Source organism: Camelus ferus, chromosome 17 (genome assembly GCF_009834535.1).
Source record: "Camelus ferus isolate YT-003-E chromosome 17, BCGSAC_Cfer_1.0, whole genome shotgun sequence".
In the NCBI taxonomy this organism is placed as follows: Eukaryota; Metazoa; Chordata; class Mammalia; order Artiodactyla; family Camelidae; genus Camelus; species Camelus ferus.
In genome coordinates, this window is record NC_045712.1 from 23,257,963 (window position 1) to 23,281,053 (window position 23,091).

The window sequence follows — 23,091 nt, forward strand, 5'->3', positions numbered from 1 at the left end:
GCCTGGGTCCTGCCCGCTGACCAGGCCCAGCTGATGCTCTGAGTCGTGAGGTCAGAAGGGTGATGGCGTTCACCCACGGGGTGTGATTTCTGAGGGTGTTTAAAGAGGTCTCTCTTCAAAGAGCTTTTCCAGCACTCTTTTTTGGTTCCTGAAATTCCGCCACTAAAATGGGATTTTGAGAGCTTGGGGCCACCCAGGAATCGTTCTCCCGTGGATGACAGGAGGTGAGAGATTTGATTCTGTTGCTTCCTAGTGTAACAGAGGTGGGAACGGGACATCGGGCAGGTGGGTTTGGAGGTCGCTGGAGGCTGGAGAGAGACGCAGGGCCTGAGGCCCTCTGCTGAGTGCCCGGGTCAGGGAGAGGCTGGCACGGAGGCCTGGCGACCTGCGGGGAGTGCCGGGGGCGGGGGGCAGCGGCCGCAGGGAGCACCGGAAAGACCTGGGGCCCATTTCCCCATCTCCCTGTCTCCCAGTAGCTGTTCCCCCGCCAGCTCCCCAGCCAGTAGCGCCGGCCTGCTGTTCCTCCTGGATCTGAGTGTGATAACCGCGGTCTCATTTCACGGTGTTTCTTGATTCGGTGACGTGTGGGTTCAAATTTTTCCCTCATTGATTATAGAAGTTCTACGTCCCCGACGATTTCACAGTGCATCTCCCATCCTCAGCTCAGAACAACCTGAGATGTCTTGATGACAGCCAGCCCTTGTCCCTGGTGATCTTCTGAGCCTTCCAAGTTGGTCTAGAGCCCTCTTTCCTGTCAGCCTTTCAGCATCTTTGAGCCCCTCCCATGTTCCCCACCTGCTGGTGGTGAGACAGGACCAGCCCTGCTGCCTGCCCAGGCTGCTCTGTCACCACCCTCAGCTCTCACCTTCCAGACCACCAGCAACTGGAGAGTTCTTCCAGCTGCCAGCCTTTGGGGCTGCTGGAGGCTGACTGACTAGAGAAAAGAGAGCACAGCCTGATGCAGCTTTGTTCTGGTCCCACATGGGACATCCGGGCCAGAAGGAGATTTGAACCAATGATTTATAATCTAAAAGAAAAAAGGAAAACTTTAGGGAGGCCCTGGATCCACAAATTATAATCAGATGAGTGCTTTCTTGCTGTCTGTAGCTGGGGTTTCCTGAGGATTTACTCTTCCTCTAGCAGTAAGTCCTCTGTTCCTTCTTGCTGTGATGTGCACAGTACTTGCTAAGTAGAAAGCACAGTTTTAAATACTCCAAATATATTGTCTTGTTAATGCTCCAGTGAGATGGGTGCTGTAATTTCTTCCATTTTATAGAGAGACAGAGTGAGGCCCAGAAAGGTCAGTGACTAAGTTGCCGACACGAGGTTATGAGCCCAGAGCTCGCACCCAGAGTGTTAAGCTGTCACCTCCTCTGGCCTTTGACGGAGTCCAGTGTGCTCTACTCCTTTATTCAAGTTAGTAGTTAGTGCCTGCTTCCTCCCAGGTGCTGGCTGGGTGCTGAGTGTGTAAACTGTGAATAAGAACAAGGTCCCTGTCTGCCTCCTTAACTAATTGTCTGCTGGGAGAGACAGGCAAATCCTTAGCATTGCATGGGAAGTGTTAAGTCTCCAAGGGTGTGCATAAGAGACTTTGGGGAGCCAGAAGGAGGGAGAGAGACTTAGCTTGGTTACAAAGGAGGCAAATCTTAAGAGTTGTCTGAACTAAATCTGGAAAGATGCCAAGAAGTTATTCAGGAGAAGAAATGTGGCGGCCCTCCCAAGCCAGAGGGACAATGTGAGTGCTAAGTTGGGAGATGCCAGGCCACGGGACCTTGTTTGCCAACTTTAAAAGTCTTAATTGTGTTTCCTGAGGAAGGAGACTTGGGGGACTCTGAGAGGTTTTAAGCAAGGCGCGGCATGCTCAACTCACTCCAACTCCAGTGCAGGAGGATGTTTAAGGGAAGAGGACCAGAGTCAGGAGGACGTGTTGAGGGAGGAGGTGAGCTCTGACCTCGGGGATCCTCTCAGCCCTGTGGTCCAGCCCTACCAGAGCCAGCGTTGTCTTGGATTAAGTTTCTTCAAGGTGGCAGGGGGGAAATGTGAGCTTTGGAATCGGGTAGATGTAGATGTACATGTTGGTTGTGCCGCTTTTGGCCTTCGCCAGCTCCTCTGACCTTATCTGTAAAGTGAGGATGATACGTTTCACGGTTGTTGTGAAGGCTGGAAGTGATGATGTAAAATACCTGGATTAAGTTCCTGATGAAGGGTGGCAGTGAGGCAGCTACACCGCTCCCCTACTGCGGCTGCTTTTCTCCCCACGTTGACCCTATTAAATAGAAAACTTAGACCCAGAGGAATTAAATGACTTGCTTAAAATAATAAAACTTTTGATAAAGCAGGGACTAGATTTCAAGCTACCCCTAGCTGGACTGCCTTTATTTCCTTGCCATAGGAATCACCTGGCTTTTCATTTCTCCTTGAAACATGGTCCAGCCTGAGTGTAAAGCTCTCCGAGTCTAGATCTTGGTCACATGGCTGCACCTTGCTATGGGGGAGGCTGAGAATGCTGTCTGTGACTTCCTTAGTCAGAAAGAGAGGTGCCAGTGGGTCTGGGGAGGCAACCAGCAGGCTACCTCAGTGTCTTCCTGGAACTTTTTCCCTGCCCTGAAGATACTGAGTGCCTCTGGGGTTTTCACATCACTAGGGGGCATGAAGGAGGCTTGGGATGGGGCTTGCCTGTTGAGATGATCGTTTTTAATTTAGGGAAAGTGCCGAAACACTTCTGGGTTTTTCCTTTACTGCTGGTTTGGTGTCGGTGAGGGTGGATTTACTCACCCCCTCAGGAGTTTCTGTCCTTTGGGATTGGGGTCCTAGGCTCATAGAACCAGTAAAATGTGGTTTGATGTCACTGTCCTAGCCAGTGCCAGCTGAGGAAAGAGGCTTGTCTCAGGTAACTCAGATTTCATCCCAGCTCCACTGTCTTCGTGATCCTGGACAAATCACCTCTTTCCCCACTGATTTCCTCACCCTTTACACTGAGAGGGTTGGCCCCTCAAGGCCCCTTCTGGTTCTGACTCAGAGTCCAAACTGCCTTGTTCATGATCTGACCCCCGGCTGGCACTGGTAGGGGTTGCTTACCATTTGCCCTGGTAAACAGTCTGTTATGCTCAACAGAAAGCCTGTGTTGCATGAGGTGGTGGCCCGTGATACAGCTTGAGAAATGAGGCCATCAGGGGTGTGGTCCAGGTCAGCAGTCTCTCACTGGGCAGAAGGCTCCAAAATTATGGGGGTTTTTTTCTGGCTGCAGGTCACTGGAAGGAAAGTATCCCCCCCCCCCGCCCCAGGGATGAACAAATGCATACAGACTTCTATAGAGAGTTCATGGTCTCTGGAGCTCCCCTACCCAGGAGGTGGAAGCCTGCTCATGTCCCTAGGCCCATGATCGCACTCAAGGACCAGTGGTTTTGTGATCCCAGTGAAGAGCCTGTGACTCTGATTTCCCGTAGCCTGTGAGGTGACACCATCCAAGGTGTCTTCTGTTGTATTACTCTTTGAAATGCCAGACACTAGAGTGGCCGTTATGTGGCCTGTGATCAGCTTCCAGCCTCAAGATTACAGTTTGGTCGTAAGAATACAAACATTCCACACATTTTATATCATAATCGAATTGCCTCGATGGATTTTCACAGCAAAGAGAAGCTCTCTGCCAAGAACCCTCCAGGTTCACGAGCCTCTTCTTGTACCATAACTGCAGCAGGGAGTGATTTTACACCCTCATCATGCTGGTTTGGGAAATGCTGTCAGATAAAGAGGGGCACGGGGGCTGCCACTCCTGACAACCACATTCACAGAAGCCCAGTGTGCCCTGTCTTCATTCAGCCTCAAGCCCTTCTTTCTCTTTATCCCACAGTTCTGAGCCTCTTACTGCCTCTTATGTTCCTCGTAACTGCTTCTCTCAGGCCACGCCCAATATTGGCCAGACAGCGCTCTTAAATTGTGTGATTTAATTCCAAAACAGTTGGGCTTTTTATGACTCAGTTTCAAAGTAGGGCTGCAGTGGCTCTGTGGAAATTATTTCCCTTCCAATTCCTATGATTTGGCTTTTAATGCCACCTCTTATGTCTTTTTTGTTGTGCCATAAAAGGAAACACCTGTGTAACATCCGAGCTCTCTTCCTCCATTCAGCAAGTCCCCAGGGAGCATCAGTTGGGCAAGGCTCTGAGGAGGGCAATGGAGTGGGGTGCTGGCTCAGAGAGGTGTCTGCAAAACCAGGTGACAGCGTTAGGCATGCAGTCAGTGACGTGGCTAACCATGTGAAACAGGTAGAATCCAATCATCCACATTGCCTTCCTGTTGTGTGGCACCAAAAGCACAGAACTTCTGGAAGAGTGAGCACAGTGTCCCGGTACCCTCAGGGAAGGGTGTGAGCTGAGGCCCAGTGCCGGAAGGGTTGAGGGCACACATCAGAGAGGAGGGCAGGTGGGAGCCTTGCCAACCCGCTTGAGCTGGTGCGGGGCGTACACATGACCTGGTGAGGACACACTGTCACCACACCAAGGCTTCCTTTTGAGTGATCAAGTTGTCAGGGCAAGAAGGTTCGCTCAGAGCAGTGCTGGCAAGGACATGGGGAAACGGGCACTTATGAGTTGCTGCAACCTCTGTGGAGGACAGTGTGACAAAGTCAGCTGCACAGAAGCTTTGACACGCAAGTCCACCATAGGAATTTACCCACACAGGCAGAGACGGCACACCACAGGGACATTCACTGCAGTGGTGCTTGTAGAGTGACTCAGAGATGACACGGCCACACCGTGGGATACCATGTAGCCTCTGATATAAGAAGGAGAGCCAAGTGTACAGTAGCTGAAGCTCCAGGGGGCTTTTCAATGAGAGCAGCAATGGCCTGTGCTGTAAAGTCTGAGGCCACCTGTCTCTCTCTTTAAAGAGACATTTGTCCATCTTTGTGCTCACTTAACACATCTTTGGAAGGACATACGAGGTCCAGGTGACAGTGGTTGGCCCTGAGAGGGGAAACTGAGGGACTGGGGTCAGTCTCAGTTCCATCTGAGGGTTTCAGATGGAAGGGAGTGTTTTGAATTCTGAATTTTTTCCTAAGAAAAAGAAAGAACTTGCCATATTAGTTTTCTAGGGATGTCAAATAACCATAAACTTCTTGGCTTAGCACAGCAGAAATGTAGTCTCTCACAGTTCTGGAAGCCCAAAGTCCAGGGTCAAGGTGCCAGCAGGGCCACAGCCCCTCCAGTGGCTCTGGGGGGGAACTTTCCTTGTCTTTTCCACTTCTGATGGCTTCACAGGTTCCTAGGCTTCTGTCTTCACAAGGCCTCCTCCTTTGCCCCATGTCTTCCACTCTCCTCTCCCTCCTAAGGATACTTGTAATTAGATTTAGGGCCTACCTGGTTCATCCAGGATGATCTCTTCTCAAGCTCTTTAACTGAATTACATCTGCAAAGACCCTTCTTCCAAGTAAGGTCACATTCACAGGTATTGAGGATCAGGATTTGCACATATCTTTTTGAGCACCACCATTCAGCTCACTATAGTTACCAACCAGATTTGGGGATGGGGGAAACTCACCTGTATTTTGCTTACAATAGACCTACCTTAAATATAAAGTTGAAAGGGGATTAAAAAGAGACAACATACAAACACTAACCAAAGAATATACTCTCTGAATTTTATACACTCTGTATATTTACCTCTTTCAAAAGATGTATTTTAATTCAAAAATGAATAAGATTGGAAAAGAAGGTAGCTATGTTTTAGGAAAGTTAAATTATGTAAAGTGTAATTAAACTGAAAGTTTCTTGAGGGCAGGGACTGTGTCTGTGTGAGAGTAAATGCTCAGTGTAGGTGGGAGGGAGGGAGGAATGGGTGGATGAGTGGAAAGATGGATAGATGAATGGGTGGACTCGGTGGGCAGGCGGATGGGTGAGGCAGTTGGGGAGATTGGCAGCAGGGAAACGTGTTAGGAGGCAGTCTCCTTAGCACAGGAACGTAATCATGAGGGCCTGCACTAGTTTAGTGGCAGAAACGGGGAAAGGGGCACATCTGGAAGACTCCTCAGTTGCAGGATTGGCGGGGGGACTTGAGGGGGAGTTGACTGAGTTGGAGGAGGAGAATAAGGAGCCCCAGAGGTGAGGAGACATCCATTCTGTGAAGAATGGGGAAGCCAGGCAGGAGTGGCAGGGTGGGCAGGACATACAAGTGTGCAGGGCCAGCCTGCAGTCGGGTCACAGGGCCGGGGCTAGGGGAAGAAGCTGATGAGCCCACAGCATAGAAGCCCTGAGAAGGGGGTTTCTCCCCAGAAGTCAAGAGGAAGAAGGGGAGCCTGTGGAGGGAGGATAGAGCCATCCAGAGGTAGAAGGGAGCCACAGAGGAACTCTCAGAACATGGAGGGGATGGCCCAGGGAGGAGAGCGAGGTTGGGGAATCCTAGGAGCCTCCTAACATTTGGGCCCCTGGGCTGCCTGGAGGCACAGGAGGGAGGCTGGTGGGGATAGGTCAAGTTGTAGCTGGCAGACCCAAGGCCCCACACTTCCCAGAGACCAGGACCAGGACCGAGGCTGGTACGGAGTAGCTCAGCCCCAGGACTGGGAAGTGTGGACACAGAGGGGAGGAGAGGGAAGACAGTCCAGGGCAGGGCTGGCAGAGTGCACTTTGCTTTCCTGAGCACATGTTCAGTGCTGACCTCTTCCACCTGTTTTCCTCATTTAATCCTGAGGTCAACCTGGTAGGTCATAGTTCTCCCTCTTTTTTTTTTTTTTTTTAGCACAGAGTTGCATAGCTAGTAGCAGAGATAGGACTCAAAGCCACGTCTCTCTGGCTCTTGGCCACCACTGCTTTTCAGGTGACAGGGCCCCCCATCTGCCTTCAGGATCATGTACATAAAGGCAGGGACCCTGCGTGGGAGCCCCTGCAGGCTACACACCCCCACAGCCCCCTTTTCTGTCTCCACTCCCCACCCCCAGTCTCCTCTTCCTTGTCCCCTGAGGGCCTCTGTCAGGTGCTGCTTCGTCAGCCTTGGATTCCAGCAATGGTGTGGCTGCGTATCCGGGGCCTGACGTGCACTTGAGATGGGCCTGCTCCCCCTCCACCAGCCCTCCCGCCTCAGAGGACATTGGTAGATATGTTAGAAAGGGTAGATTGCCCTTTGCTTTGGCTTCTTGCTCTGTCTGAGTTCTCTCTATCCTGCAGAAGCACCGTGAATTAAACGATTAGTCGTCCTGGGGCCGTGCCTGAGCCGCTGTCTGGAGCTTCCGGTGGAGCAGCTGCTTATTTCCATGGGGCTGGTTACAGATCTACCTTGTTGTTTTTAGGAACTGCCTGATGTTGCAGTGTACTGTATGTGTATGTGTATGTATATACCCAACCCCATATTGGTTGGTGTTGCTTTCTTTCTGGGTTCTTGTTAGGACAGTCTTACAGTGAAGATCTATACGTCTTAGCACACGCTGGAGTGAGACCCGTAGAACAGGAACCTGGCAGTGCACTGCAGGTTCAGGGGCATCACAGTTATGACAGATACTGCCAGATTGCCCTCTGAGCGCTTGCTTGCACTGGTCCTTTCTTCTAGAGTGTGTTTTCCTCCCAACTTTTTATTTCAAAAAATGTTAGACCTACAAAAAACCTCTAAATAATGATTTCATGAATACCCAAAGGACACTTCATCTAGGTTTACCAGTTACTGTATTGCCACATGTATTGGTGTGGTAGGGGCTGCCATCACAAAGTACCGCAGAATAGGTGGCTTAAACAACAGAAATTTGTTTTCTCACAGTTCTGGAGGCTGCAAGTCCCAGGTTAAGGTGTCAACAGGTTCAGTTTCTCCTGAGGCCTCTCTCATTGGCTTGCAGACCACGGTCTTCTCACTGTGTCCTCACTTGGTCGTCCCTCAGTATGTGTGTGGCCTCTTCTTGTAAGGACACCATTCATGTTGGATTAGGGCCCATCCATATGACGTCGTTTTACCTTCATTACCTCTTTCAAGGCCCTGTCTGCTAATCATCACATTCTGAGGTATTGGGGGTTAGGGCTTTACCATATGAAATGGCCAGGGGTGGTGTGGGGGAGCTACAGTTTGGCCCATAACACTACATTTGCTTCTCTTGTAATATGTATCATGTTAATGTAAATAATAGATGTATTATGAAATTACTTTGTTGTATTTATTATTTATAAGTATAATGTAATTATATATAGATTATGCCATTTATAATATAATTGTACATATCCCCTGAACCATTTGAAAGTAAATTGCACCCACCCTGATACTTCAGCATCTATCTCCTAAGAATGAGGATGTTCTCCTTGGGTTATGTTTTGATGTCCTATTTCATGCCGATGGGGACAGACTCCCCATCATGAGAAGTGGCTTCAGCTCCGCTGGGGTTCTTTCCCTCCAGACTGCTTTGTCCTGGCCCGAGTACCTTCATATCTCCCTCCTGAGCCCCCAGCACCTTAGTGAGCTTTGGATGCTCTGGGGAAGGAGACTTCCTGCCTTGAGAGCCATTTGGGGGAGTGGGACTCTGGGCCTCAACTCCAGATCCTTGGTCTTGTTGATGTTTTGGCTGTGCGATGGGTCAGCAGAATGACAGACGTTCTCACAATTTCACCTGCTTCTTAGTCTCTCTCTGTCTCTCTCTGTCTCTCCCCCTCGCCCCCTCTCCCCCCCTCCCCCCTTCTCTCTCTCAAAATGTCTGTAGACACCAGACGTTTCATTTATGTGTATAGACAGTTCTTGTTCTGCAATCTGGGGACTGCTTGTATTTATTTAGAGAAGCGGGGTTTATTGATTTGGGCACTGTTTTCTTCCTCCCTATCTCCCTCCTCTTCCTGCATCCTCATCACAGCTTGGGGGTCTGCCAGATGTCAGGTCTTGCCTGCTGCCATCCTGTCTGTTTCTTCTCAGTACTTTTGTGTGGGAAAAAATCACACCTGTGGCACTATCATGGTTTTAGTAGATAGAGCTGTTCTGCAAACAGTCTGCCTGGGGCTTCAGTGGAGGACAAGACACTTAGAAACTTTTGTTTCCTTCTGTTTAAATGTCAGTTGGGGAGCCCTTTGCTGTCCAGTGTTGTCAGGCCGTTGCTGAGTGGGCAACCCCCGACCCCCACTGTTGTGCAGCTGGGAGTTCCACAAGGATGCCAGCATCCTTGCTCAGTCCTCTCCACCCCAAACCCACCATGTACACGATTCAGAGCCGCTTTCCACCATTCCACCTATGTTCTTGACTGTTTAGTGCTCTCCTCTGGCTCTTCCTCCCCTGCAGGATTCATCCCAGGCTTGGCTTGGCACTGAGGACCCTCATGTGGCCCCTGCTCCATTTGTTTCCCTTGTTACCTGCTATATTAAAGCCAAATCAAATCACGCCACACACACCCTGCCACATTATGTCCCTGGACCCATGAGCTCATGGTGTGTGCTCTGTCCGAAACATGTCTTCTCTCCCCTCCCTGGTCCACTTACTAAACTCTCCCCAGCTTGCAGGACCTGGCCCAGCCACTTCCGCCATGGCAGCCTCTCCTGACTGGTGGGTGCCCTTCCTCCAGGCTTGTTAGCCTTCCCTGTGCCTTTGCTCTGCCTTAGGCTTCTCTCCTCGAGCACTTGCCACAAGCGTGCTTCTGTGTCTGCCCCCGCCCCCCAACAGTACTTCGAACGTTTGGGTGGGTGGACGGATGGATTTGTCGTTGGATCCTGAAATTAGAAGTAGGTACGTTCCCCTTTGTGGTTTCGAGTCCCTCTCTCAGAGAGCCTTGTCACAAAAAAGAAAATAGTTTTGCATGCACTGTGTAGAGTCCTTCTTCCTAAGTGTCCAGTTCTGAAGAGTCGATACTGGTCGGTAGCAACAGGGCCTCTGTGACCTTCGTGGCTTATTGTACATCGTCACGTGTTAAAAGAGCACGTACCTACCTAGACATCAGTATAAACACCAAGTGTAGTGATAACCCCTAGCTTGTTAAATGCACTTTGCTTTGCTGTTGCTGTGCAAAGTTACTGATTATCTGTCTTTTCTTTCAGTCAAACGCTTCAGAGAACCAAAGCATGAAAGACGTCCGTGGAGGATATGGTGTGTATTTGAATATTAACTCATTCCTAGAATGCTTTTGACTACCTTGGGCTTTTTAGGGGATGGAATGTGAGCAGTTATACAGAAAGTGTTGGAATCCATTAGTCAAATTAATCATCAGGGACTGTGTAATATGAAAGCACTTCTGTTCGTCCAGGTAACTGTTGAGTGGTAGTGATAACCAGGTGGCAGTGAGTCTGTCATCACCCCACTGTCCAGTTTTAGAAGACAGAAAGTAATACAGATCCATCAGTCCATGCTGCAGTCTTCCTTAGTCATGTCTCCCTGTTGTTAGACTATGTTAAATCCTTGGATTCTGTAGTCTATGTGTGTAAACAAAAAAAAACCTAAATTTGGAGATGAGTCAGCTGTACCATGTTAATGCTTCTCTCCCCAAAACTAGTCTTTTTGGTCCTAGGATGATCTTGGGCAGCAGTTTTTCCTTCATAGAAATCGTGGTTAAAGCAGCTTCAGACATAGCTTCCAAAGACAAAACTCCCCAGAATAAATCACTTAGAGGGAGACAGCCAGCTCCTTAGGACAGCATGATCCTTGCACCCATCTAGCCACTTTCTCTTCAGAGGAAACTTCCCATAAATCTCTGTGATGGAGGCCCCTTCATAAAATTTTAAGCGTATTGTTGATTGATCTTCAGTTCTTTATTTCTGAATGTTGATCATCTTCATTTTTCTTTTCCCACAGTTGGTTTCTCTCAAGCCTGAGTATTTAGCTTGGGCAGGGGACCTGGAAGGACCCAGAGTCAGGTTTTACACACGGTCCCTTTTGGTGACTCCTACTTTGCCATGATTTGAGGAAATCATTTTCAGGCTTTGATCCCAGGGTTGGTCTGGATCTCTAAGGCCCGTTCCAGCCCTGAGACCCCATGCCTGTGTGCCCCTTCTTCACTCCTGTCAGTGGCCCGGCCCAACTCTGGATGCCTAGCCTGGGAGGCTGAGAGTGGTGGCCAAAATCCACAGGTTCCTGGGCCGTGGACTGTGAGTGGTCCCCAGGTGTGACGGCAGAGGAGAAATTGAGGGCCCATGCCATCTCCACCACGCTTCTGCCCCATGGATAGGGGACAGGGTATCCCAAAGACTAACAACCTTGTTTTATCTTTTTTGAAACCCCTGTCCTCTAGCGCAGGAGATGGCAAACTGTATCCCACAGGCCCAGTCTGGCCAGTGTCTGTCTCCATGGCTAAAGTGTTAGTGAGATGCTAGTGACTGGCTGCTTACACAGTATGGCGGCAGAGGACGATGGCCCACAAAGCCTGAAATACTTACTCTCTGATGCTCAACGAAAAAGTATGTCTGCCCCGATCCAGCCTGTTGTTTAAACGGCAGCAGGTGAAGGTTGTTAGGGTCCCATGGGCGGTGCTGGGCCCGTCCTTGTCTCCTCAGTCCTACACATCTTTCAGCTCATGCACAAAGTTGGGTGGGAGCTTTTTAAAGTAGAGGCACCTTGGACATCATCCAAAGCTGTGATCAAGCATTTTGTTTTGAAGTAACAAAAAATGAGAACGTAAAAACACACTTTAAATGTGTTTAGTGTGTTTAAGTCTGTGTTATTAATCAGTGGCCTCTCAGGCATGTGGTGTTTCTGAAGGTTTTGAAAGGTAGCTGAAATGCCAAGCCTGAGTTAGTACTGATGCCCCAGGAAGAGGTGACTGGTAGTTAGAAGACTGGGGTCTCCCCAGTGGCTTTTCTTTTTCCTTTTTCAGATTTAACATTTTCCCAAGTTGGTTATGACCCTTCTGTCAGAGTGGTAACAAGTGCTGGTTCTATTCTGTACAGGTTTTTAGACACTTCCAAACAAGCCATAGGAATGCTGTTCATCCACTTTGCAAATGTGTACCTAGCAGATCTCACTGAAGAGGACCCTTGTTCATTGTAAGTGGCCCATATTTGAGTGCAATCATCACCTGCTCCTCTAGTCATGTTCCATCTAGCTTGGGGAGGGGGCAACTCCCCTTTATCCCCTGTGCTCCTCTGAGTAATCGTGTGCATGCCGAGCGTTAAGGCTTTGCTTGGTGACAGTTGCCCAGTACACTGGCTCTCTGCTGATGAACCTAAGTTCTGCCCCTTGGCTTTCTAGTACCCTTGTCTCTCCCCGTTTCGAAGCAGCCCCTGGCAAGGCAGCATAACATCCTGAAGGGTCACCTGTGCTGGAACAGGACATATGAGGGCTTCTCTGTGGTGTCAGCCACTCAGGGTCCAAGCCATTGTTGACACCATCAGCCTCTTTGACCGGAGGACTGTGGGTTGTTCCGCTTGTCGATGCCATCAGTGTGCTGTCCACACAGCCCCTGGAGCCATCTGCCTCAAACCCCATTTGGGTCATGATACCTGTCCTCCTGGCTAACAGCACCTGAAGAGCCCCTCTTAGCAAATGGAGTGGAAAAGTACCTGCCTTATCCTGGCTCCATCTGCTACCTTCCTGGCTCAAACTTGGTGCTCCAGCCGTACCAGGCTATTCCCAGTGGCCCTCAACCCCACAGGCTGTCTCCTGCCTCTGTGCCTTTGCTCCCACTGCCCTCTGCCTGGAATGCCCTCCAGCCTCTGAGGTAGAGAGGGGCAGAGGTCTGGTGAGTCCCTTGCCAAGAGGTTTAGTGTATAATTAAGATTATTTGGACTGGAAGATTCCTTTAAGCTTCTCTTGTTTGGTGGCAGTGTACCATTTTGAGGTTTGGTCCAGGCCCAGATTCAGAAAGAAGTTGTAAAGTCTCCCTCCCCAGGGTCTTTCCTTGAGACGTGGGTAATTTTGTTCTGTTTGGATATGATCCTAAAGCCGGGGACTGGAAGAGGGATCCTCCCTTAGGGGAGATGGTTAGGAAGGGGCCTTATCCTCCCAGCCCTGAGTCCAGCAGCAAGCTTGCATCATCACTGGTGAATCCTCTTGGTTGGCCGAGATAGGCTGAGGGCCAGCTGCTCCACGGAGGTGAGGAACCCTATCTCCTGGAGCCATCTTGGCCACTCCACTCCCTGTGTGGCTCCATTGCCCATCTGCAAAAAGAAGATGATCTGGCTCTAAGGGGGCTTGACAAATCCTGGGGGATGGAGAAGGGGCTGCTGACAGTCTCGCGTGCTCAGCCAGAGGAGAAGAGGCCCAAGGTGGAGCTAGTGTGGTGAAAGGAGCCCTCGACTGAAAGGCCCAGCTACAGGAAGGCGGCGTGATGTCTCTGAGCCTCCATTTCCTCATCTGTCCTGTGTGTCCTGCCAGATCCCCAGGATGACCTGAAGGTTTCACGGGATGATGAGCATCTGCACCGTTGGAAGCCATAGGGCACTTATCAACGAAGAGGTTAACAACTCAATCAGAGGGTATTGTCGTTAAAACTTAGGAAAGACGTGAGAGCTCCAGCAGTGGCTGAAGAGCTGCTGGGGGCAAACTCGGAAGGCAGGGCAGGCCTTGCTCCGCAGACAGGAGAGGTCCTGGCCCGTGGAAGACCCAGTGCTGCACTGAGATCCACTCCAGCTCCACCATCCTTTTTGTGCCCTGTGACTTTTTACAGATGGGAAGGGTTGGGCTGGACCTGGGGCATCTTGGGAGTCTGCAGACTTAGAAGGGAAGCCCCAGTCAGTTCAGGGAGAGGGGACGCTTACAACCAGAGGGGGGCAAACTGCTTCCTGTGGCTGCAGCCGTCCCTTGTACTGGGAGTTCAGCTTTTGTGATGTCTGAGGGGCTATGATTCTGACATGTATAGCTTACTGTGTGGCAGTCACTGTTCAGGTGCATTGACTCATTTGCTCCTCTTAACAGCCCTGCAGTTTTCTTTGATTATCCTCATTTTACAGTTAGAGGGCTGAGGCACAGACGTTGGATAACTTAATCATGCTCACTCAGCTCAAGAGTGATGAAACTGGGATTTGAACCCAGCCGATCTGGCCCTGGGGCCCACATGATGCCCTGTTGTCTGCCAGTCTCACCTGTGTTGAATACAGGGTCTAGAGCTTTCTGTCGTCATTCCCAAGGCCTGGCGCACAGTAGGCTTAAATCAGTTTTTGATAAAGGAATGAATGAACTAATGCAGGAGTGTATATGAGATGTTGTTGATATTTTCAGAACAGGCCTCATGTCAGAACCACTTGAAGCCAATGTGATTTAAGCATCTGAGAGCATTATTAGCCTAGGGCCAGAGCTCGACCTTGAACTTGGAGAAACTGCCTGGGAAGCGGTTGCTGTGCCTTCTTTGGTCTCCAGTCTCTGGAATGAGAGTGACCCCTTGTGATTTTAAAGAGGAAGGGCAGGCGGGAGGAAAAGGCCATCCCCTCTGTCTGCTTTCCCTGCCACCCCAGGGCTTTGGCAGGACCATGAGCACAGTGGAGGTGCTCCCTCAGGTTCCAGAGCACTGTGTGCGTCACTGAAGCCAGACCTTGGAGTGGGGGCAGTGGGTCTAGGGCCTCAGCAACTCAAAAGGTCTGGCTGTGGTATCCAGAACTTCTGAGCCCTGTGGTGTCCTGGAGGACTGACATCAGACCCCAGGCCTGTGTGTCTCCTGCCTTGTCTGGAAAGCTAGGACCTGTGGGGAGTGGTACCCAGCGAGATTCTTCGAGGCAGGGCCAGTGGGCAAAGGCCTTTCCTTGGCGAGGGAAGAGGTGTGTGTGGGACAGAGGGAAACAGACCCCACAGGAGTGGGGGGTCAGGGTGGGTGTGCTCTTCCAACCCTCTCTGCTCTCCACCATCTTGCCTTCTCTCTCGGGGTTTAAGCTCTCTCTTTAGAGATGTTTACTTGCACTGACCTCCATGAGGGGCTCTGAAACATGGGGGCTGAGCAAGGGCACGTAGCCCTGCCCTCTTGAGTCTTAGAAACCTCAGGCCGTTTCCTGAGCCGCTCTGGTGCAGCAGCACTGTCTCAGGACCTTGGGAAGCCTAGGCCGTCAGGAAGTCAGCAGTCACTGAACAGATTTTGTTTATCGGTTAAGTTCTGTTTTCCCATAAAGCCTCCTTGGCTGCACCCAGGCACTCTGTGTCAGCTTCATTTGGCAGGAACACTTGAGGTCTTTTCAAGTTTCCCTGTCGATCCCCCACACCTTCGAGCTTTGCAGGCTGACAAGTGTCAGTGCACTGTCCTTGGGAGGGGGCCTTCCTGGGCTCCCGGAAACAAGCCCCCTTCACAGGCTCACCTGAGTCTCCTGCCTCCCCAGGACCAAAGTGCTGGGTCCCTAGCCTTGACCTTGGCTCTGGAAGCACATGAGCCCAGCTCCCTGGTGGGGGCCCCGGTGGTGCTTCCTAACAGTGCCCCCATGCCCTCTCCTCACAGGTACCTCATCAACTTCCTCCTGGACGCCACTGTGGGCATGCTGCTCATCTACGTGGGCGTGCGTGCCGTCAGTGTCTTGGTGGAGTGGCAGCAATGGGAGTCCCTGCGTTTTGGCGAATACGGTAACTTACCACGGACTTCCTGGAGGGGGCTCTGCTCCTGCCGCATGCAGCCCTCTAGGCCAGTAGGTTCAAAGAAGGTTTAGGAGCTGGTGGCTGTGTCCTCTGTGTGGTGGAGGGACTGGTTCTGGGGCCCGAGCTCCATCCTCCTGCCACATGTCTGAGGTGGGTGGGTGCCCACCTCACTGCCAAGGCTCCCTTGATGCAGGGCGGGGCACAACATTTGCCTCTTCCACCACAGAGCACTGGTGGCCCCACCTGCAGGGCTGTCAGGCCACCTTCCGCTGCCACACTTCTCACCAGGGTCACCCTCTGCCCACCTCGCCAGAGAGATGGGGGCCACTCTTGGTTTGGGAGGTACTTGGTAGGGAACTGCCCCACTTTCTGCTGCGTGTCTGTGCTTGTCCTGTTGCTGGGCCATTCCATTACTGGGGCACACAGTGTCAGGACGAGGGTCCATTCCTCCACCCTGGGGCGAAGTCACTTTGTTGTCTCCTGACTGTGGGCTGGCGCCCCAACCCAGCATCTGGCATATATGGTCACCAGAGACACCAGGTGCATCCTCCCTCCCAGAAGCATGGCCTAAAACAAGCAACTCATGGAAGCTTTGAACTAGGTTTGACCCATACAATCTTGCCAGACCCCATGGGGTACACTGTGGGTAGGAGGCTGACAAATGCAGTGGCTTTTACATTGTACCCCCAGAGAAATGGTGGATGTGGCCTCAGTGGGGCTGCTGGTGAGAGGGGCTTCTTTGGGCCTTGCTGCCCTCTGGGAATTTAGCGCTCTGCCACTTCACAGCAGGCTCTGCTGCCTGGAGCCTGGAGCTCCTGTTCATGGGAACAGCATCGATGGAGCCTTTGCCATAAAGTTGGCACATGGGACAGAAGGGAGCGTTCTGGTCCCTGCTCTCCTTTCCTGGTCACACCTCCCAGAGAGCTCACGGCTCTGGGCCCAATGGCTGCTTACGCCTACATGGCTGAAGACCACCAAGGGACTGATATTTAAAAGGGGAGCTGGTTCGTGGAGCTGGCTGTGAGTGCCTTGGGTATTTCTAGAATTCTTAAGTAATTGTTTGTCTCCATTGAGGGGAGATGAGCTCAGGAGAGGGCTTTTCTTAGCCTCGTTACTTGATGCCTGATGAGTCACTGACTTAAGATAGTGTCCAACACACGGTATGTGCTCCTGTGGCTCCAGGGAAGGCTTTGGAGACGCTCCAAGTCATTGACTCCTCAGCTTGAGGGATGGAAATGGACCACGGCACACGTGGACCAAAGTGGAATCATCCTCATTTATAGAAAAAGCACCCAGAGGGGTTAAGTGATGCAGGAAGCTCACCCAGACAGTACACAGCTTGGAGGGCCTCTTGGCTGCTATGCTGGGATACCCGATCCTCCCACCATTTCCAGAAACAGGGCTCACAGCTTCTTCTTTGCTGATAAGATCCCTTCTGGAAGGCAGGGCTCTCAACTCAACTGTAGCTGACTAGTGCACAGGAGATGCATGCACAGCCAGCCATGAGCCATGTCACTCGGTGACCTGGGAGTGGAGATCATCCACTGAGTCTGGTCCTGATACACCGAGCATTTATGATACCACCTATTTCCAGCATGTTTTGTTTGTGTCCCCAAAGAGATTGAAAGGAAGAAGGCAGTGGTTGTTTGAGCCTCTTGTTTCCATGCCACCCTCTCCACCCACGTAGCCTGCCTCGGCCCCTGCCCTTGGGTCATCCCACCCCTGCCTTTGGGAACCAGAGTCTTCAGACCAGGGTGTTTCCAGATGAAGCTGCCCTCTATCCAGGACCACCCAGAGTCCTCCCTCCCTAGGCTGAGGAAGGATAGTGTATGTCCTCAGTTACCTGGTTTCTATTTCTATCAATTTCTATTGTTATAACTGCTATAAAAAAATACCACAAAATTTTAGTGGTTTGAAACAACACAAATTTATCACCTTAACAGTTCTGTAGTTCAGAAGTCAGACATGGGTGTCATAGACTAAAATCAAGATGTCAGCAGGACTGGTTCCTTTGGAAGTCTCAAATGGGAGAATCCACTTCCTTGCCTTTTCCAGCTTCAGGAGGTTGACTATGTTCCTTGACTCTTGGCCCCTCCTCCGTTTTTAGGACCAGCAACAGAGGTTGAGTCTGTCTCACGTCATTATCACTCTGACCTTCTGCCACGTCCTTCCACTTTGAAGTGATTACACTGGGCCCACCCGGATACTCCAGGATATGCTCCCTGTCTTAGAGTGAGCAGATTAGCAACCTTAGTCCATTTGCAGCCTTAATTCCCCTCTGCCACGTTACCTACCTAGTCACAGATTCTGGGGATTAGGATGCGGACATTAATCTAACTACTGCTCCTGCTAACTGGCCCATCTGCTTGAAGCAATAGTTCTAGGCAGACCCCATAGCTCTCCTCTCAGGTGAGTGAAGAAGAGGGTTTTTTTCGGTGCTTCCATGGTTCCTAGAAGAGAAAGTGAACTTGCTAACAGGTCCTGGGACTTGAGGAGTAAGTCCACACAGCCCTGAGGGGCGACGGAGGGTCCAGGTGGTATGTGGCATCTGCAGTCGGAAGACCAGGCTGCTCTTCCCTCTCCCTGTGTGGAAGCCCTGAAGGCAGGGTCTCTGTGCTGTGGGCATCAGTGGTGTGTGGGCTTTGCCACCCGTCCCTGTCCTTATGACCCCTCTGGAGACCCCTGTAGATGCAGACGTGTTCGTCCCTTTGATCCCATCCCCGTGATTTATCCTGAGGAAATAATCCAACAAAAACAAATGCCCACGTACCTGAGGGTGTCTGGTGTGGTAAAAAGCAGGGCACGCTAGAATGCCTGGCTTGTCTGTCCTTCAAAGGTGAGACCGTGGGGAATGTTAGAAAGACTCTCACGTGAAACAAACCAGCACGTGTGTGGTCACTCCAGCCCTGGCCATGCAGGAGGACATGGGGTGTGAGAGTGGTGTCGCATGACTTACTTTGGACTTTATTAGGCATTTAATGATAGAAGAGGCAGCTGCTGCTGAGCAGGGATTCTGCAGCTCAGAGCAGTGAGACGCAGCAGGGCAGCAGGAGGTCAACGGGAGGAAAACCTATTTTCCTCTTCTGTCAGCACCCTAAAACTACGAGCAAATGGAGTGATCGTACTCCAAGCAAGTAGATTTTCTTCTGATATTAAACGTGTTACCATTCGTTCTGTTCACTTTTAAACGCGCTAGTCCCAGTTCAGAGAGAACGTCCTACAAGTGCTTCTGACTGGCTGTCCCCCAACTTAACGGTTTTAACAAGGACTTCGATCTGTTGTTCCTGAGAACTTTTCTCAATAATGTCAGGTGGTTTACTGAAAGGATTACAAAACTTCATTAAAAATCTAGCTAGGAGAGATTGCTTTTCTGAAATGGCACTTTGGCTCAGATGTGTCTTATCCCAGAAGTGAAAGTAAACAGATCAGCGCAGAAAAGGCAGTGGTACCGCTCTGCATGCTTTCTGTGCAACTCTCCCAAGTTTTCCAGAAAAGGGAATGGCCTGAGCTTGTGTCCGTTACAGCTGCAGGAAGGCATCCAGTAGGCCTCCACTGCGTACAGCTGGCAGCTCAGGCAGGGCTGGGGGCCTCCAGCACCCATGCCTGGACAGGGGTTGCTGCAGAAACCATGGAATCGAACGAGAAGCTGGAGGTTCCTCTTGAGGCCAAATGGTCCTCATGGCCTGAACTTGGGTCTCTGCGCCCCTGCAGTGGTCCTCTCCAGCCCCTCTTCTGGCCCAGAGCAGCCCCTGGTGGCTCCCCCAACCCTACTGGTCACCTGCTCTGGAGGCACGTGTGGCTCCCCAGGAACCCATCCCATGGGTTCTGCCTGTCACTGAGAATGTAGGACATTCCCTCGAGGGGTTGATCCTCCACCCCTTCATCAAGTCCCTTTGGAAACACCTTGGAGGCACTTGAGGGGCTGAGTATCCCCCAGCGTGGATTGTTGGGCTCTTCTGTTTCGCAGGCGTTGTGACTGATGGGATCACAGATGGACCTTTGTCTCAGCCCCTTACTGCTTGCCTGGAGGGCTCCTCTCTTCTTCCTTGTCCCCAGCCTAGGGTGTTTGGGGTGCCCCACCCCCCAGACAGAATCTGAATTCCTCCAGAGCCAGATTACTGCTCTCAGGGTTGAGGGCAGCAGGAATGAGGGTGGGGAGTGGGGTGGGAGATGGACAAAGCGGTGGTTTGCTGCCTTCGCAATTCAAAAACCTCAGTGCTCCTGGACAGGAAAGGATGGGTAGCACCACAGCCACTGGAAAAGTCAACAACAGATAATAATAGCAGTCTTGCTTCACACGGCTTTGGCTGCCAGTGGACAAGACGAGCCAGCTTTTCTGAGCTCCAGCAATGGGCACTTACTAACTTTAGTGCTTTGTAATTATATCTTAGAATCTCTTAAAAGAAAAGCCACTCTGGTATCTCCAAATTAGGAATTCTCTGATTTTGCTTAAAGCACCCACGTTTGTCTGTCCGGGCTGAGCTGATTCTTGGTGTTCTGGAGGGCGTATTTAGTATCTCTGGGGTGGGGTGAGTGTGAGGGCTCACAGGAGCTATGGGCAGTGGTGGGGGCATTGATGTCTGGGCCCTTACATGACCAAGCCTGCTGTCCCTGCAGGAGACCCTCTGCAGTGCGGAGCCTGGGTCGGGCAGTGTGCTCTTTACATCGTGATCATGATTTTTGAAAAATCTGTCGTCTTCATCATCCTCCTAATACTTCAGTGGAAAAAGGTTTGCCTCTTATTCCCTTCTTTCTCAGCTCCTCTAGATGCTAAGCAAGACAGTCCCCCACCCCGCCAACTAACCCCAACCCTACTGGGAAACAAAATGGTCCCTACTGAGAAACAAAATGGTTCCTTTTTTTTTTAACTCCATGAAATACACTAGGACTTGATCCGATAGAACAGCTACTGGCCACCTACCAAGAGCAGTAACTTGTCAGTTTTTTACGCAGCATTCATCCACTTCAGTTACACATGTGTCTGCTCTAAGATTAAGCCTTGGTGTATGTAAAGCCCATGAAAATACAGTCCCTGCCCTGGGGTTGCTTACGGTCTGGTATTATGAGACTTCAGGCCTGTAAGTGTCAGGACTGTTCTCTGCACTTGCCAACAGCCTCCTCACACACCTCTCTTGGCCAGTGGTTTAATGGAGCCTTTTGGTGCTCCAGGCAGCAGCTGGTCACACATTCCCATGGTTCCCTGGCCCTGTCCTCTGGCCCCACGGCTGTGTAGATAAGCCTCCACCCACAGGAAACTAGCCAAAGAGCCTTTGGGAACAAGTAGCTCAGATCTTGCCCTGCTTTGGTTTTATTTGTGGCCAAGTTTTATTTTTTAAGAAAATAAGCCAATGCTTTGGGGAGCTGTAGTCCTTCAGAAGGTGGTTGGGTGTGGTATTTCTGTTAAAAAGTGGTCAGTGCCTCATTGCTAGTATCTGTAACGAGCGTCCACCAACCTCACTATCTTAGACTCTCCAAAGCCCCCACTCCATCCACCCTGTGCCTCCAGCAGGCGGAGGGCCCTGCTTTGTAAAGTGCTTCCCACCTTTCATCCCCTCACCCTTCTTCACTTCTCAAGTCACAGGGAAAGCTGCTAGAACACTGACTGCTCCAAGTAGTGTCCAAGGGGTCCCTCGTTAGCAGGCAGATCTGGGGACTGTGCGGCTCTGGGTATGAAGTGCTCTTCTCATCAGCGCTCCACGGCAGTGTGTAATCTAAGCCCCCTCTCAGGGCCTCGTGGGTGGTTTCCCCTCCTGCCCCTACCCCCATGCACTTTCTCTGTGGTCTCCCCCCACCTCACTGAGTTTCCTTCTCTTCACAGGTGGCCCTGTTGAACCCCATTGAAAACCCAGACCTGAAGCTGGCCATCGTCATGCTGATCGTCCCCTTCTTTGTCAATGTCAGTGCCTTGTTGCATTTTTACCCCCATTTGCTCCCTGCCTTCCAGTGTTCCTGTCCAGCTCTGAGTCTGACAGAGAAAACACTTCTAGCCCTCAGGTCCCTCCGTGTGAGCATTTGCCACCCCCCTCCCACCCCAGACCTGGAAACGGCAGGATCACTTCCTCAACAGGCAGATCACTGCTCCAGGGCCTCTGTGCAGCATGGAGGGTCCTCCCTGCCAGGGGACTGCCCGCTGAGGAGCCCCACCCTGTATGTAACAGCGACTTCTAAATTAAGATCATTAGGGATTCACTCCCATCATTTATTCCTGACCACAGGGCTTCAAGAGAGACTCACAAGCACACTGGCTAGAAATTAAGAAATTAGATGAGAAATGGTAGAAGAACCTGGGTTTGATAGATGTGGTGGGGTGTGCCTACCGACTGCTCGACCTAGGGAAGGAGCCCCACCAGGAGTCTGGAGACCTTGGTTCAGGCCCCACTCTGCCAGCTGCTGGGGCAGCTGGGGCAAGCTGTCGTCATCAGTCACCACCAGAGAACCCCTTAGGATGAAACAGAAGCAAAGGACTTAGAGTTTGGGAGTCTCTTCCTAGACTTCTAAGAGAGAGCGAGGGGCCCAGATGAGGTTTTCCCTTCCCTGGTTCTAGATGCTGTGATCTGGAACGAGGGTGGGAGGGTTGGATGTGGGGCCTGCTCTGCTTTGCTTTCACAAATGGCTCATCTCAGACTAACCTGCACCTTCCTTCCCACAGGCTTTGATGTTTTGGGTAGTAGACAATTTCCTCATGAGAAAGGGGAGGACGAAAGCTAAGCTAGAAGAAAGGGGAGCCAGCCAGGACTCAAGGAATGGGAGCAAGGTCCGCTACCGAAGGGCCGCGTCCCACGAGGAGTCGGAGTCTGAGGTAGGGCCAGGCCCTCGTGCCACTGACCCCAGAGGCCTTTGGTCTTGTGTTTGTGTCTGGCCTTCTCTTGAGTGCTGAGTCCCAGCGCCGGCCGGCGGGAGGGAAAGGAGGCTGACAGCTGCCATCCAGCCGGGAACCCATTCCTCCAGCAGGGATGTGGAGCATCGGGTGGGGGTGGCTTGCCTCCAACAGTCCGTCTGTCGATGGAGAAAGACAAGAAAGTGGGGAGCTGCCTTGTTCTGGGGTAGCTGGCAAAGACGCATGGGCCTGATCGTCGACCTTCAAGCATAAAGGCATTTGAATCCCTGCCCCATGGCTAAGGAGCAAGGGAAGTGTTGGCTAAGCCAGCTACAAACTTCTAAAGTGTAGGCGTGGCCAGACCTCCCAGGGAGAAGCTCATCTCCCCCTCTCCCCGTATTTTCAAGTTTCCTAAGCTCAGAGGTCTGGACTTCAGAGAGGATGGTGGTCATAAATGGGAGCCTGGAGGCAAGATGGTGTGTCCCAGGAAGTCCGCAGCACGCACTCTGCACCTGCACTGGGTCGGGGTTGCAGAACGGCTGAGGTGACGTCTTCCAAGAGAGGCCTTCAGGCTTGTGGATGAGGAAGACGAAAGCCTGAGCAGCCCCCTGTAGCCTTCTGCGATGAGTCCTGACAGAGCCCTGCAAGGGCTTGGAGCAATCTGTTTAGCTCCTGGGGAGTCCTGGAGGGAGCTTTGAAAGCCGACTAGATGGAGGACAGAGGGGAAGTTCATCCCTTCTCTAGGTGGTCCTGGAATCTGGCATGGGGCCTGTCATGTTGGAAGAGTGCAGTGAACATGAGGTGAATGACAAACAGCATTACAGGCAGAAGCAGCCGCTCCTGAGCAATCGGGG

At 51.4% G+C, this 23,091-nt stretch overlaps 1 protein-coding gene across 2 annotated transcripts in view; it reads left to right on the forward strand.

The window, feature by feature from the left end:
- STIMATE (STIM activating enhancer) overlaps positions 1 to 23,091 on the forward strand; it is a 51,493-nt gene that overhangs the window by 23,795 nt on the left and 4,607 nt on the right. Inside the window, exons 2-7 of one of the 2 annotated variants that reach the window (XM_032458334.1) lie at positions 9,978 to 10,026; positions 11,820 to 11,915; positions 15,287 to 15,408; positions 20,038 to 20,150; positions 21,239 to 21,316; positions 22,070 to 22,219. In XM_032458334.1, coding sequence (XP_032314225.1) covers positions 9,978 to 10,026; positions 11,820 to 11,915; positions 15,287 to 15,408; positions 20,038 to 20,150; positions 21,239 to 21,316; positions 22,070 to 22,219 — 608 coding nt within the window. The other variant, XM_032458333.1, reaches the window with a different exon arrangement.